Here is a 16998-nt window from a genome sequence, read left to right as displayed (position 1 = left end):
ATTGGATTAACATTATTTTCCGGAAAAAAAATACAAACTTAAACAATTTTAAAAACAAGTAAAAAAGCTACAATTCAGTGTGTTCGACTGTGAGATATTCGCTGCTCACTTTTAATATAAGCAAAACAGTGTGGAATTAATTTTAAAATATACCAAAGCCCATATTTGGTATATGATATGGTTCTTTAGCCTATAAAAAACCCAAATTTACAGCAACAGGAAACCTTTACTCAAATTTAGCTGAACATTAAAAAATATCAAACTCGATATATCGATATTTTGTAAAAGATATTTCTTAATATCATCATGTAATATTTTTTAAACAGCAAATATCATCAATACGATATTTTTTCAAAATCCAACAACCCTATATTTAAGGAACTTGTTCTGTTCATTTTTTGAATTGCGTATACATTCGTTCATTTTTGAAATTACCTTAAAAGAGAAAAGTAATTCTAAAATCATTCCTAGTTTTAATTAAAGTGCTAATCAAGAGCTAAAAGATTCATCTTTACTCAAAATAAAATAATATTTTGGTATATGTTTATTATAGATAAATGGATTTTTCAGTTGACGTGGACAATATTTATGAGTTCGGAATCATCTTGTGGGACATTTTCGTTCTTTCTCATTCGAAAGAGGTTAGCGTCAGTCTTCTTTGAAAAATGTGCCTCAATTTCCTGAGAGAGAATAATAATATAATTTGATTAAGTACAACTTGAAAATCATGTCCAAAACTTACTCCCAAAGTGCGTCCCTCTGTCTCCGGAAGTGTAAAGTATAAAATGATTATTCCAAAAAACGAAACACTGGCATAGAAGGTGAAAACGACCGGCAACGTCATCGCAGTGATCATCACCAAAAACAACTTGTTCGCCATAAATCCGAAAAGGTAACCCATGCAACCAGCAAACCCTGAGGCGCTGCTTCGAATATCTGCGGGGAATACCTCACCAATCAAAACCCAAGGTATCATGCGAATACCCAGATTTGCAAAGAATGCGGCAAACAGCACAAGGATTAATGGTATCCATTCCAGGTAACTGAAACCGAGAGCTATCTCAGATACAACATTTATTTCAGTGGTTGCGATCTCTGCTCTTAGAGCCTCTCCTTCCAAAAGTGCCGAACTATTCAGAAGTTGCGTCATATTCTTCTCCAGCACAATCATTGAGGAATTTATAGTTTCATTCTTCACACCAATGACAGTCATCTCGAGTATGTTCATTGAGTGAGCATAAATCGCAACTCCGAGTATGCAAACACCTGTGCCCAGCATACTAATAAATACCAATGGTCTTTTGCCCGTCGAATGAATAAATAGTGCACCTAGAATGGTTGCAATGAGTTCTGAGATGCCTAACAATATGGTCGCATTGTTTTCATCAATGGGAGCCTTCAGTGTTGCAAAGATGAGCACAGCGTAGGATCGGATTGGAGTTTTTCCGGAAAAGTGGCAGATGAAAAAAGTCAGAAGGACTAGCAGAAATGGCACTATAAAACTTCGTTTGCGCCACATATGCAATTTCTTTTTCAGCATGATGCCAGACTCTTGAACGTCATCCGATTTTCTAGCTGATTTTTGGGTGATCAACTCATCATAAAGTTGTTTGAATTCAGCTTCAACTTTCTGCTCTGGCACCCAGCCACGTAGCCATTGCAATGCCTTCACAGCATCGAAGAACCGACGCTCTCTGATCAGCCAAACTGGACTTTCCGGCACAAAGCATAACATAGCTATAGAAAATAGTGGAATTACTGTGCTCACAATTGCAACGGTCCTCCAGTGCAAAAGAGATCCTAGCAGGAACTCCGTAAAGACACCCAAGCTAACGCAAGTGGTTGCCAAGGCCGAGAACATTCCCCTGTACTTCGGATCCGTAATTTCAGCCACATATGTTATAACCTGAAGCAAAATAATTGAATATTCCTCAGAACACTTCAGATATTACGAAACTAACCGCAGCTTCCATCAAACCTCCACCAATGCCAACGAAACACAAAGCCACATACATGTGCTCGGTGCAGGACGCATAGTGAAAGAGAAGCCAGGCAGCAAGCATGGGTAGATTGATTAACTATAATGTGTGAAATAATTGATTGATTATTATTATCTAAATAATATATTGGAGCAATTAATTACACACCTGCATAGCTCGTCGTTTGCCCAGATACTGTGCAAACATGCCAGAGAATAGACAACCAAGCGGCATACAAATTAAGTTTATGGAACCTGAAATATTTAATATTATATATGAAAAATATATATTTGCTTAATTAACATGAACATTTGATTTCTTACTGAGCCAGGAAATTGCTTCCTTGTCTAATTTAATTGCACTGCTATCCATGCTGCTTTGTATAGCGGGAATTGCGATTGTGGGAAATCCCTGTGTCATGCCATATCCTAAATATAATATCAAAACGATAATTTCAAAAATTTACTCACTTGATATTTATATCAAAATTTTACCGAATTGCAGCAAATTCTGTATGTTGACAGCTATAATCTGCGGAAGGGCACGTCGAAAGTCGGATACTTCTTCATCGTCTTGTTCGGTATTATTCTGATTTGTATAATCCTTTTGCATGAACAAAGGCAAATATTTCGAACTTCGGAGCATAAGAAAAATATTGTAAGGCATCGTTAATTCCACTTATTTATCAAATTAATCACCTTTCATCTTCCTTTTTATCACTTTGTTTACTTTTCACCATTGTAAGAAATTTAATATTATTAATTTTTACTTTATCAATTAATATGCAACACAACTATTTCAATATTAATGATATTTAAAATTAATTGATTTGTTTTCTTTTTATGTGTAGGTAACGAATCGTTGAAATGACTTTTGCGACTAAAATGGTTTGCACTGTGTATTTGAAATATATATAAAGAGCTATCCTTATCATCTTATATCTAATCTGCCTTTGTATTTGAATATATTTGCTTTTGAATACACTGACGTGTCCCAAAACAAAATCTATTTACTAATAGATCTCGAAGACGTAATCTTTGGTTTGCTAAGCATGTGTGATATTAGGGTGAGATAAGTATATAAAACTCAGTCGCAAAGCTTAAAATTGAATCTATACATAAATATGAATAAATTAGACAAATAAGAAACTTTGTGCCTGAAATCTGATAGATTAAAATAGGGTTTACCACGGACGTCAAACTTTTATCTTGACTTTGCATGTCCTGTACGTGATAGACAAGTGAAAAGCATGATTGAATACAGAATGAAAAGTTAGTTAGTTAGTTAGTTTTCATTGAATATTAAGATGATTTATTAAAAGAGCTTGAACCACATCTGGTCGATGTTTGTGAAATATAGGCAAAATAATAATAATTCGTATCATAAATAAAGCTAGCGCTTTACTAGCAACGATATTGATTATTTTTTGATGTGCATTAATACATAACTTTTCAAGTTTATGCGCATCGATTGCTGCTGCTGTCATTTCACTTGAGTTCCATTGTTGTTGTTGCCGTTGATATTGTTTTTGTTGTGGCTGCTGTGGCAAAAAAGTTAAGAAAGTTGCGCGGTTTCAAAACTTTTGTCTTGATTTCGTTGATGAAACAAAAATTTACCGCCATTGGCCAAAAACTTGAGAGTTTCAGCTTTGACAGTCTCAAAAGTTAAGGTTGTTGGTATTCGGATTTCAACTGTTCGCTGGTGAGCTATTTGTTACACTTGTGGTTTTGGTTTTGCATAAAATACAACTTATTCTAAATAATCTATCTTTGAAGACATTTTCATATCGCATTTAATTTTCGTAAGTATTCATTTAGTTTTTAACTATATGATTTCCCTATTTCCGTATAATTTTCTATTATAAGTGCTAGCAAGTAATATATAATCGAGAATGAGATCACGTCGCTATAATTATATTCGCAATTAGCATTATGAGGTTAAAGCTTGGTCTTGCTGACAATCAGGAAACCAGAACAGCTATTATTCATGTGAAATTCAATACATAAATTTACTATGAGAGAATGTGAATGTCTGTATGTAAATACCTATAAACGTGGATATATGTATGTATATGAGCGTATACGGTATTCTTGTGCGGCTCAGTTCTATTCATCGGAATGCCAAAAGGCTGGAGGGCTCATTACCATTTTCGATTTGATCCCAGAGCTAGCGTAACCAAATGGTGACGAATATACGAGTACGAGTTCTTTATTCCTCCCATGGGCGTTCCACATTCATACGATATTACTGCTCGTATATCGCATCTGTGTCTAAAATGTCAAATATAAATATTTGCTTTGTATTAGGGTTTTGGCTTACCGATAACCAATATATGCATGCTTACTCGTACATACGGATACGCGTATCCTATGTGCATGTATGCTTAGTATGTGTTGTGGGCGTGGTCATGGCTTATTTATTCATCTACGCACTGGCTGTCATTTGAGAGCCCTCGTCCTCGTGTTGTTTATTGAGGCATCGACTGTTGTCACTTTACTTGGTACTCATTAATTACATTGTAAATAGATTTGATTCAGCTTCGCAATGTGTTTTAGATCGAATTAACATTGATTCAATTTCACGTTTATAGGGGCATCTATTAGTACAAATCTACATAATATTCGTGTATATTTATATGTACGTATAAGGAAGTAAAAGATAATCGATTGCATTTTAAGAGAGCATATTTGCTGCATCCCACTCACTCTCGCCTTTGTTTGAATAATATTCGAATAAATAAACGTACACACGCGACGAGTGGCTTTATTCGACCGCCAATAATATATGTATGTCATGTGTACTCGCAATCATAAAGCCGAGACTGACTCACACTCACATAATCGGAACCAATACAAATCCTGAAGTGAGCCAACGTAAACCGTCACCCAACAGTGCATACATTAAAGTATCAATGGCTTATTGGCAAACATGAGACAGGAGCAGGCAATACCCGTTCCCGTATACAAATGGCTTACTTACTTGGCCCAAACATGTGTTCAAATTGAAAACCAATGCGTCGCGTATTTATGAGCTTAGCAACTGAAAATGCCAAAAACAAAACGTGTGTGAGCCGCATTTGAAGTCACTGTCAAACTGCATGAATAAAATACTTTTTGAATATTTCACAAGCCATTAATGGACCAATTTGGCGTAGATCACGAACAGCTGTAGCTAAAAATAATTTTCCACAATAAACCAGGTTATTTAAAGACAATCGACTTCACATTCCAACCAGCTTGAATTATTTCAGTAACTCAGATAATATTGTTTATTTTGTTTTATTTATCCTGCTTCACAAACTTAATACTAAAATGATCAAATAGAATGGTGGAAAATAACACTACTACTACTACTGTTTGCGACAAGAAAAACTCAAGAAATTGTCAAAGGACCATACACACATGAACAACAATAAGGGAATACTTTTCCGCCACTGTGGCGTTCACAATCGAAAAGCAGCTTAATGAACATACGCTATAAAATTGCGTATACGCAGCATGAATCCGGAAAAGCCGTTGATATGGGCAAATGGATTTCGAGCATTAAAAACAGTTTTCGATGCGATAATAGCGAATCGATAAATATCACAACAGCTAGTTTTTTTTTCTGTATATGTGTGCGTCTGTATGCCTGTTTGTAAGAATGGATGGGTGTGTGGCTTTTGTGGTGCCGTGCCGAGTGTTTGTGGTTTAATTTCTGGGGATTTGCGCTATCGCAATAACTCGCAGTATAATCAGCTCATCCACCCCCATATGCGAATACACACTCACACTTAAAGAAGTGTAAGCATATGTGGACTTGTATGTTGCCATGTAATTGATGGCATTTTAAATGACAATTGAAATGTGTTTAAATCTATTGTCCACCAACAATAACTTTGCAGACAGCCAAATATCTTTCATTGTGTAATTTTTTTTGGAAATTTAGTTTTCATTTCAATTAGCAAATGCGCATGATAACATATTAGCCATTTGGACAACATCTGGTATGTGAATAAATTTAATTTAAAGATTTCAGCTCAAGAATATGACTTCGAATTTATGCGTGTTCATAATTCAAACAAAGTAGTTTTCCTTTAAACTGCCAGATTCTAAAAATTTGTATACATCTAATCGTTTCTTCTATAAATCGTTCTCCTATTTTCCAAAATGAAGACTTCTCTGTTGCCAGTGTTTGCTCTACTTTTAGTATATCTGATGACCAGCTACGCTTATAATGCTAGTAAGTCACTACACAGTTTTTTATTAACTTTTATTTTACTATATCATACTACATTAGAGAAGTGCGATGCTAAACCCAGTGAAACTGGACCGTGTAAGGCGTCGTTTCCAATGTGGCGTTTTATAAAGGCTACTCGACAGTGCGAAGCCTTCCTATATGGTGGATGCAAAGGAACGAAGAATTTATTTGAGGATGAAGAAGAATGTATAGCACAGTGCTTAACTTAAGGATTTAGCGATTTAATTTTCAAATATCCCAAATATTGAATGGTTCTTTATGATTTCCACCGATGCTAGTTTTATTTTCCAATACAGGCCTTAGCTGAAAGTTTCATAGAATTGCTATGGGGGCATTTATACTAGACATGCCAACCAGACATTCTCCTGCTATTTAATTATGATAATCTTGTGCCTTGTTCAGCTAGACTTTCCACGCATTCTAATCAAAATTCGAAATATGAGAAATAAAAAGACGTTCATAAATATAAGACCTAAATATTACTATTTTTTTTTTTTAATTAAAGTCACTTAACCTAAACTTAAATTAAATTACTTAAATTTACGTATGTTAATCATAATATTACTTTTATATTAGATAATATTATTTAAATTTATCTATTCTAAAGATAATCCCGTCCAAATATGACCCATATGGCTGTTGTCGTCAAGGTTGTGCCAGTTAGATTTCGAAGATTGCGTTGCTTAAGTGAAAAGCCTGAATCTGGGAAATTCCCACATAATCGATAACAAAAATCCGCGCAATGTTCTTGGTTTCTTCTTCGGAAAACAGCATCCTCCTAAAGTTATAACATAATTACGCCTAAGAGGGAGTGAGCGGTAGACAATTTAGTGGACAATGTCCCGATGAGTCATGACCTGAGATGTCACTTAGTGCTCCACTGGACTGTCCTGGTATGGCTAGAAATTCTCAAATTATTTTCACCAAAAATGGTGGAGTCAAAAAGCTTAGAATGCGTTTCTAGACACGTTTTAAAGTTTTTTTTTGTTAGGGATTTTTTTTTTCACTTGCAGAACAAAGAAAAATATTTCAAATATCCGGTAAAAAAACTTAAATAACAATACTTATATTTTTAAAAGACTTGATAACTGCTTTAATTAACTGTTTAAACGTCTTCGTCGAATTTGGCAACACGAAATTTGTTGTTGTTTTTTTTTCAACGTGTTTTTCGAAAACGAGCCACTGTGCGCTGCGAAGAGAGGAGCGTAATGCAACTTAGAGCAAGCCGTATTTGATGAGAAGCGTGCGTGAGATGACGCCTCGGCACAGAGCAGAGGCGATTAGACGGTCAAAAAACGAATAATTATTGTTGTCATAATAAAATAGACAAATTATATTAGATTCCTTTCACAAGCCGATGAACTTATAAACAAAATAAGTAAGACAGAAAAAAGATATGAAAGCTCTTATGTTAAAAACCGGTAATCTCATCGAATGTTGTCATCATACAAAATAAACACAGCTTTTTTATGATTTCACATCAACTTGCAGATTAAAATTTGAGCTTTAGGTCAACAAATTTAATAACAGATTGAGCTTGGGAAATACGCAGTTGAAATGCTTTCATTCTAGGTTTCTTAATCATTGAAATTTACTGGCTGTTGAGTCTTGAGACGAATCGGATTAAAAAATTAAAATGATTATTTGTACCTCTTCGAGTGTATTTACAGTATTATTCTTTGCATTGCAACTGAGACGCTCGGTAAGTATTTCAATAAAATTAATTATGGTAATATGCATACTAAAACTGTATTATATTCAGTATTCCATAGACTCAGAGCAATTGGATGATCAATGCAGTAGCTACTGCTATCAGGTTGTGAAACCGCTTCTACAATTTGTAGATACGAGCAAAGTAATGGCTACAGAAAATACCGAGCTCCAGAATACAATCAAGCTGCAAGCTGAAAATATCACTACTTTAAATGAATTGATCAAGTCTAAGGACACGCAACTTATGCAGCAGATCAAATTAAGTGAAAAGTTTGAACGACAAATTCTTAATCAAAAAACACTTATTAAGTTAAAACTATTTGAATCATGCGAAGGTCGTAACCGTACAGAGCAAAAACTTATTGATAAATACAGAATGCAATCGGTTCTTAAATTAAAATTGGGTGAACTTGTTAATCTGGTTGATCATTATGAGCTAAAAGTATATGATCTCAATGCAACAATCAAGAATAAGGACAAAAAAATACAATCAGATAAAGTGAATAACGAAGAACTTGTGAATGTGATTACGAATAATGTTGGATGGATCGTCATTCAACGACGTAAAGATGGCAGCGTGGACTTCAATCGATCATGGTCTGAGTACAAAAAAGGCTTTGGAGATGAACGTGGCGAATTCTTTCTTGGGCTGGAGAAAATTTATTTGCTGACACAATCGCAACCTCATGAGTTGTTTATATCCCTAACGGACTTTAACAATGAGACTCGATACGCCAGATACAACCGCTTTCGCATTGGAAATGAGACTGAGGTCTATGAATTGAAAGAGCTGGGATCGTATTCTGGTAATGCTGGTGATGCAATGGAACGCCACATAAACGAAAAGTTTTCAGCAAGTGGAAATGATCATTCGTCTGAAAATTGCTCCAAAATATATAATTCTGGCTGGTGGTTTAAAAATGGTGGCTGCTATCTCTGGTAATAATTTAGTATTTATTCACGAAGAGAAAAATTACTTATGAGCTTTTATTTTCAGTAATCTTAATGGACGATATGCCCACTCCGATGAAGGCGAGAATGTAAAAAGTATTGAATGGAGATATTGGACATTTCGACCATTAAAATTTGCTCAAATGATGATTAGACCATATTCCAATTAAGTAAATACAATTTACAAAATCGTTTTGCTTATATCAAAAATAAACATTTCTAAACTCTTTTTTTCGAACACCTTATATTTCAAATTAAATCATATATTTTCTTCTAACTAGTGACAAGTAACCTAATTATTTGATTTATTTTATTTTTTTGTAAAACTCCAAAAATATTATTTAAAACAAAAAAATACAAATATAAATAGGTTATTCTGTAATTCAATTTAAAGATTTGTTGTTTTTACTTTGAGGTAAATTCACCATTATGCGCGGAAAGTGTTTGCCCTTAAATGTGCTGAAGCAGACAAAACTTATATAAATAGCTGCTACACATTTAGCTCCAGCGCATCATTTAACGGCAAAATCATCAATGTGTCCACTGATTGCCAGTCAGGAAAGTCCAAATTCGACACAAATTAGAGAGAGGCTAACTAGGCGTATACTTGACGTTAGCCCGCTTCCTACTTAGCGGTATTCCTATTTAAGGGCCACACTATATAATGTGGTGAATACAAAAATTCCCTGAGCAGTATAGTATTGCTGGCTCAAGGTCACAGTGGTAAAAAACAAACGGGCTCAGTCAGAGTGTTATTGAGAAGCTTCAACGATGCCAAAATATTGATAAGAGTGTGAAAGCGTTTTGAGAGCGACGGCGATGATAGAGAACAATTTAAAATTTTTCTTATCGCTTCAACTCACTATACATGTATGACTTGTTGTATTCTGACTACTTTTATTTAAATATTTCTTGTGATTCTGTAAGTAAATAAATCTTCTGTCAGCAGTTCAAAAATCAAGTACGATATTTAAGGATAAAAGATAAGACAAAGTATTTACAAGGTAAAAAGAAGCTAGTTATAATTTTGCATAAAATACATCTGACTGTCATGTCTGTGTCTTCCGTTGAACATATTGATCTCTGAAATTAAAAATTAAGATCTTCCAATTCTAGACATATCACTTCTTATTCTTCTTTCATTTCTTGCATGGCTTTTTATGATTACGAAATCAAAAATTCTATAGTTATAATTTACATGAATTACATTTACATGATAATTGTCTGCCAAAGCTTACGATTAAAAATGTTGCACACCTCTTTTAAAGACTCTGAGAACAACGCAATTACAGGAATGGTATTGCTTTTGATTATCCCAATATACCACATTTCCAATATTTAATACGGCCAGGGTATACAAATGATAACAAGTTGATGAGTCTCGACAAATGCTTTCAAGCAGATGCCTTCAGTTAGTGTTTTCTTTTAAAACAAATCAGAGTGCAAAGCGAAAATGAATATTATTCATGCGAAAATATTTTTATTATTGTTAATGGCATTTGAAGTGAATAGCTCGGTAAGAGTCTTAATTACAATATAACATATGTATATTGAAATGACTTTGAAATATTAATATTGAGCTCTCAGTGTACAGGCCAACAAGAATTGGATTCACAATGCAGTACCTATTGCTATCAAGTTGTAAAGCCGCTTCTACAATATGTAAATACGATCAGAACAATGACACAGGAACAGAACGAGTTGCATCAAACCATTAAGGTACAAGCAGAAATAATAAAGAGCTTGAATGTGCAACTATTACAACAAATCAAATTAAGTGAATCGTATGATAGTCACAATCGTAATCAACAGAATCTAATTGATCAATATAAGATGCAATCCGAACTTACATCAAAATCAAATAAATCTTGGGAAATTCAAAGTGAAACTCAACAGAAACTAATTGATCAGTATAAGTTGGAATTAACTTATCTGAATTTACAAATCGAGTCGAAAGATAAACAAATAAAGAATTTGCAAACTGAAAATGTTAAAACCAAGGAACTTCAGAGTAAACAATCATCTAGCTGTCTCGGCAGATTAACTGGCTTTCATATGATCACACTCCCCGCTGCTCAACCATTCATAGTTTCAAGTGAATCGAATTTGACTGAAGCTGGAACTGGATGGACCGTGATTCAACGGCGTAAAGATGGCAGTGTGGACTTCAATCGAACATGGGCTGAGTACAAGGAAGGTTTTGGAGATCTAAGTGGCGAATTCTTCCTTGGGCTTGAAAAGCTTCACTTGCTAACAAAATCTCAACCTCATGAATTGTATATACTACTTGGGGACTTTGCAAATGAAACACGATATGCCAGGTACAATAATTTTGTCATTGGTAACGAAAAAGAGTTTTATAAGTTAGAAGAACTGGGAATATATTCCGGCAATGCTGGCGATGCATTGGAATATCACAAAAATGAAATGTTTTCAACGGCAGATAAATTAGAACATGTACCAGGCACTTGCGCCAAATCGTTTAAATCTGGATGGTGGTTTGGATCTTGCTATGACTGGTAAAAATTGGAAAATATTGCTAATTTGTAATTATACTTAAAAGCGTTAAATTTTAGTAATCTCAATGGAAAATATGCATTTTCCAATACAGACGAGGAATCCGATAGCGTTGAGTGGAGGAAATGGAAACTTTTACCCATGAAATTCGCACAAATGATGATTAGGCCAATAAGGAATTAAGAACAAAAATGTTTAATTAGTACTGTGTGTACAATAAACTGAAATAAATAATTAAATTCCTTACTTGTATAATATTATTTTCACTTAGACTGCAAAAATAAAAAATTTAATTAAATTTATACAGTAATGAATTGAAGGAATATTAATAAAGTTGACATTTTTTTTTTATTTTCTACAAAGATTCAATATATGTATCTATTTATCATAAATATGCAGCACAATATATAATATATTATATAAAACACTATGTGTCAGCATTAAGGTGGGAGAGTATCTCCTCTAAATATGATTAATTAGTTTCAACACCTTTTTCATATTTGGTAAATTTTGTGGAGAATTGAATTCGGTGGTGTTGCAGACAAGGCGTATACGCTATATTCAATTATAAGTGAAAACGAAATTAATAATAAGAGGACACGCCTATCCTCAAATTACCAAATACAAAATAATTATTATTCATTTTTATATTGTAGGAGATGCCTTTTTCAATTAAAGCACAATAATTTTGTCACCCTGGAGAAGATACTTTAATGTTAACTGTTTGAAATTTAACTTAGATATATGTAGCTTTTAATTAAAATTCGAAATGTATTCATAAATATTAGGAGGATACAATATATTAATATATTTGTAATCAGCTTTTAAAATCTAGAAAAACTATATGTCCAACTGCTTTTTTAGAAAGAAGGGATATGCGGCTCAAATATGCAGAATATCCATTGTCCGATTGATTTTTATTCAAATAAATTAAATTGATTGAATTTTGCATGCTGCATAGAAAATATAAGAAACATGGACTGACAAGTAATGACATCATCTACAAATTCAAATGCTTCACCATTACATTCATGGCAACGTCGTTCCCATAAGGTAGGTGATGTCAATTAATACCAAATAGAGCTGGTCAATTTGTGTCTGCCCAGAGGGGAAATGTCCTAATGTCCTGACAGGTTAACCGGCATGTGCCCACAATATCAACTAATTTCCATTTAATGTTTTTTTTATGAGCTCAGGCGACTTAATCAGTTATATCGCACATCGACACTCCCCGCAAACAGACACTGCTTTCCACTCTTGGCAATTGAAAGCCAATTTTGGATACATTTGCTGATCGAATGGGAAAGTATCCAACTTACCCACCCCCCCAATTCAATCGCCAACCGTGGACTGTGGACAGCGAACTGCGGATTATCATATGTGACTCGGGGGTCGTGCGGGGTGTTGATGTGTCTATGAGCCATCTATTTAATATGCAATGCCACACACAAATTAAAACCGTGCTCCACACAGAGCGTCGCTACAAAAAGACACAAAAGAACAACAGACTCTTATTGTATTTCGGATGTGTATGTTTGTTGTCTGTTATTAGATTTTCAGTCGCCAGCAAAACTTGATTCAACACTTATGGGATATAGCAGCTCACTGAATAAATACAGTGACAGGGGAATACCCTACTTTTAGTAAGGAGAAAAATAGACTACCAAATTGAAATAGCTTTATTAATTACGTTAATATAGTTGGAATTTAAAATATATAACAAAGTTAATTGAATTATTAGTATGGTATCTTTATTATAACAGCTCCATATAGGATAGAAGGGTATTATAACTTTGTATGTAAAAAGCATAAGGAGGCATCTCCGACCCTATAAAACAAACGAAACAATATAGCCATGTCCGTCCATATGAACACTTAGATCTCAGAGACTAAAATAGATAAAGATATGGCTGTCATGAATTAAAAATTTAAATACTTACATATGTATGGGCAAAATCGCATAGTTAGTACGGGGCTTAGATGCTTTGCCTGACAATTTGGTATATTTTCCACTCAATGGTATTTTTTGGTTTTAATCATCCTTGGTTTAATTTTAGTATTTTTAGCGGTGTATTACTTTTATTCAAAATGGATAGCAGGTATTTCATAGTCGACTATAACTTTTTTACTTGTTTTTATTTATTTATTTTTCTACAATATATTATACATTATTATTATTATAAACGAGTGCATAATAAAGATTACAATTGAATCTCGTTACCTACTCATGAGCTAAAATATATATTCTTTGCTCTAATTAGATAGATCCACATAGTAAATAGGCAGTGAAGTAAAAATCAAATTGAAATCAATTTCAATTTCATCTATGAAAACAAATAAATTTTTGAATTGCTTTTCATATTTTCAGCTTTCATTGTGTGCTCGCCACTTGGGTTGACTTTCAATTTGCTCCATGAAATAAGTATAACAGTAAATTGTGATATTCGCCCACACGTCTCACTTCAACCGTCCCTTATTACGATACTATTGTAATTCTTGGCTGGGCGTGTGTGTATGTGTGTGTGTGTGTGTTCGCAGTGAGTGTTGGAGGATTGGTAAATTGGCCTACCCAGAAGGTGGCTTTTCGACCTCAACTTGGCTGATTCCGAGTGAAGTCCGTTGGGCGTGGCTGCTGTTGCCTATCGTTTAATAGCCAACCGAATAGGAAAGTGAATGGCTTGTTTTTGTGCCTGTGTGGGTGTGTGGGTGTGAATGTGTGTGTGAAAGCCTTTGGCAAGGCTCAAAAGGTCTTGCGCGTAACGTTTGGCAGGCATCAAAGACCTCAACATGCATTTGGCGTTAGCATATTTCACAGCTAACTGAAATACCTGAAACATACAGACCTTTTTGGCCTGAGAAGTAGTCGTACATGTATAAAAGTGCTGGGATAGCACCTTTCGGGGCTTTCAGTCCGAGTTATGTTCTCCCATTATGTGACTGTGTGTGTGTATGTGTGCAGCTGACACGTGACAGCTTTGTTTGACTCTCTCACGCATTTTGTTTGTGCCCAGAATTTAAAATTAGCTTTCCGCTGAGTGGAATATATTCGCACATTTTTCGTGCCACATAAAAAAAAAAAAAAACTGATGCTGCTCGCGATCACAGCGAAAAGTTTTGCACAAAACTTTTTCCGTCCCAATGGTTTTTAATACGTTACGCTTAATAATCCCTAATATACTCAATAAAATATTTTATTATTCATTAGCCTACCCCAAAAAATACACTAATAAGAAAGGGAACGAAATAATGTAATGAAAAATGCCGAAGTTTACCGCCTCCAGGCGCCCGCTCGCAAGTTAAATAAAGCAAAAAGCTTCGCATACACACGCATAAACAAACAATACACTCTCTTAAACACACACATACAGATGTACACCTGCAGAAAAGCTTTCTATTTGTATTTTTCGGCTCTGCACTTGAATTGGCTGTCCAATTGAGTTTTGTCTTTGGCTCCAAGGCGCTTAAAATACCCTCTCCAAAAGTATGTCGATAATATTGACAAAGAAATGTTTGAGTATAAATAATGTGATTATTACTGCAAGAAAATAAAAGTATATGTAAAAGGATGTTATAATTAATTTAATTAAACTATTAAATTAATTATAACATCCTTTTACATATACTTTTATTTTCTTGCAGTAATAATCACATTATTTATACTCAAACATTTCTTTATCAATATTATCGACATACTTTTGAAGCAAAAACAAACTTAAATGCAAGTGTACCTTTTCGTCGTTAACTTTAAGCTTGTTATTTTTCTATGTTATAATTAAATTTCTATTTGTCTAACTCAACGCACAAACAGCTGCCTTTGGCCATCATTCTTTAATGACATACTTTCTCCCAGGCTACACAACTCTCTCGGCGCCTCAACATTCGCCTTGGCTGTCGTTTGCTATTACTTCCACATTCCCTGTAGACGACGTACAAAAAGTCTGTTTTGACTGAAGATGTGACTAAGCACTGCTTAGCTTTATCAAAGTTTTTCATACAGGATATTCTTCTAGTTTGTATCCTGGCGGAATTAAAACTTTCAAGTTGCTCTTTTCCGTCTAGCCTTGAGGGCCTTTTAATTTAATTGGCTGTCTAATATGTATTGTTATGTTGTGCAATGCAAAAAGTTTTTGGATTGTTATAATTTCTTATCAATAAATTTAAGTCTCTGAGGTTAAGCTCTTCACGTTTGTACATTCGTGCAATTATTTGTCTGTTATTATTCCTTAAATTCAACTAACAAAAATGTCATCAATTCTTATTATACTCGTATTTCGTATTTCTTTGATGCTTGGTGAAACGTAATCCCACAAATTTAATGCGCCCATTAAATGAAATGATATTTCTACAACACAGACAGTTTATAATTAATGCCTGTGATTAATTTCTACGAAATGTTCGTTTTTCTTACTCAAAATATGTTTTCTTCTTTTCGACCTTCTTTTCATACTAAAATAAAAACAAACGACTGAAATATTTTCTAATTGCACTCAAAGGAATCATTTTGAGGATGCCACCCAAAATGATTTGCAAGAAGGGGAAAGCTACTCGAGCGCGTCGGAATAATCGAGCGAGCAACAAAGTGCTCAGCCAATCGTTGAGTTGAAACAAATCTCAATACGATTTAATGAGCCAAGTTCTAAGTGAAAGTCGTATTTGCCAATAGCTGTGATATAAATAATACCCGTATATACAATACAGCTTTGACAGTCGTTGGACAGTCTATTCGGGTAAGAGGTTTTAATTGCTCCTGTGGCCAGTTCCAGCCACTTGACAGGCTTCCTCTCCACCTCCCCCCTCACTGCTCTCCTTCCGTTTTCGTTATCTCTGCTCCGTCTCCATATCCGCTGCCACCTCCTGTTGTTGTTGTTAATAATTTGTTTTGAAAGTTTCCGTGAACACTCCGCAATAGATGTAGATCTAGGGAGGCAATCTGGCCATGCTCTGGCTTATGCTCTTCGCGCGGATTATTTGTAAAGCAGTTGTTGAGGGAAAACCTGCGCTTAGTTCCGGTTGCTGGCAGCCTTCATGCTTTGGCTCTTCCACCCTGAGGATAAGTTACAAACATTTGACCATCTCTTTGCATTATTTGTTAGCTCTCGAGGTTGACTTATTGACCTTGTGCACGCGCTATGCTCCAGGGCTTCCGATCCATCAGAGCAAATTACTATGATATTCTAGCAATCTTTTATAAAAATATGTATAACAACAATTTCTATGCCAGTAAATCACATAGAATTCAAATTAAAATCGAATTTTAATTTATTAAATAATTACTTTATGATAGGTATGTAAAATATTTGCCATTCATCAATGTCCAATTTCGTCATAAATCATTAAAACAACAGCAGTCCGAAATAAATGCCATGCAAGTAAAGATAAGAACAAATAGACTATGATGTATCCCGTAAATGACAGGTAGTTCAATAACATATTGAATTAACACAAATTGAACTGTTTTTTGATTGAGTTTATCAAAACAAAACTACCCAATCAATTATAATTTCAATGAGTGTAGTAAGTAATCACGACAGCCGTAAAACAAATTACAAATTTAATTGCAAATAAATAAAATCAACTTTATTTGTGGTCTGCAATGAAA

The 16998-nt window shown here is 34.4% G+C and overlaps 4 protein-coding genes and 1 long non-coding RNA gene across 9 annotated transcripts in view; 3 read left to right on the top strand and 2 right to left on the bottom strand.

Annotated features, from left to right (window-relative positions):
- Positions 1–549: 549 nt before the first annotated feature.
- Positions 550–2855, bottom strand: LOC133850471 (facilitated trehalose transporter Tret1-1-like). The gene is made up of 7 exons (XM_062286574.1): positions 2678–2855; positions 2474–2613; positions 2303–2407; positions 2148–2233; positions 1962–2078; positions 743–1906; positions 550–680 (listed from the first exon to the last, which is right to left on the bottom strand). Exons 1-7 carry the CDS (start codon positions 2716–2718, stop codon positions 567–569), a joined length of 1767 nt encoding a protein of 588 aa, XP_062142558.1. The 5' UTR covers positions 2719–2855; the 3' UTR covers positions 550–566.
- Positions 2856–3974: 1119 nt separating this feature from the next.
- On the bottom strand, positions 3975–5301 carry LOC133850549 (uncharacterized). Of its 4 annotated transcripts, XR_009895653.1 has the most exons (4): positions 5090–5301; positions 4959–5018; positions 4324–4837; positions 3975–4249 (listed from the first exon to the last, which is right to left on the bottom strand). It is a non-coding gene; the product is annotated as an uncharacterized LOC133850549 (long non-coding RNA). The 4 variants fall into 4 exon arrangements; XR_009895651.1 differs by having other exon boundaries at positions 4324–5018; XR_009895652.1 differs by having other exon boundaries at positions 4959–5300.
- A 742-nt stretch (positions 5302–6043) lies between these two features.
- LOC133850548 (trypsin inhibitor-like) lies at positions 6044–6687 on the top strand. The gene is made up of 2 exons (XM_062286674.1): positions 6044–6200; positions 6258–6687. Exons 1-2 carry the CDS (start codon positions 6128–6130, stop codon positions 6425–6427), a joined length of 243 nt encoding a protein of 80 aa, XP_062142658.1. The 5' UTR covers positions 6044–6127; the 3' UTR covers positions 6428–6687.
- A 929-nt stretch (positions 6688–7616) lies between these two features.
- Positions 7617–16998, top strand: part of LOC133842257 (fibrinogen-like protein 1) — a 56262-nt gene continuing 46880 nt past the window's right edge. The window contains exons 1-3 of one of the 2 annotated variants that reach the window (XM_062275298.1): positions 7617–7920; positions 7981–8870; positions 8929–9180. In XM_062275298.1, coding sequence (XP_062131282.1) covers positions 7855–7920; positions 7981–8870; positions 8929–9052 — 1080 coding nt within the window. In that variant the 5' untranslated portion in view covers positions 7617–7854 and the 3' untranslated portion in view covers positions 9053–9180. Of the gene's footprint in view, positions 7921–7980; positions 8871–8928; positions 9181–16998 lie in introns of those variants that run through there. The other variant, XM_062275305.1, reaches the window with a different exon arrangement.
- LOC133850816 (fibrinogen-like protein 1) lies at positions 10312–11688 on the top strand. The gene is made up of 3 exons (XM_062287025.1): positions 10312–10398; positions 10470–11401; positions 11459–11688. The coding sequence occupies exons 1-3, from the start codon at positions 10336–10338 to the stop codon at positions 11580–11582; spliced, it is 1119 nt and encodes a 372-aa protein (XP_062143009.1). The 5' UTR covers positions 10312–10335; the 3' UTR covers positions 11583–11688.

Source organism: Drosophila sulfurigaster, chromosome 2L (assembly GCF_023558435.1).
Source record: "Drosophila sulfurigaster albostrigata strain 15112-1811.04 chromosome 2L, ASM2355843v2, whole genome shotgun sequence".
NCBI lineage: Eukaryota > Metazoa > Arthropoda > Insecta > Diptera > Drosophilidae > Drosophila > Drosophila sulfurigaster.
Note: the sequence above shows the minus strand (reverse complement) of the source record. Positions and strands in the feature narration are given on the sequence as shown.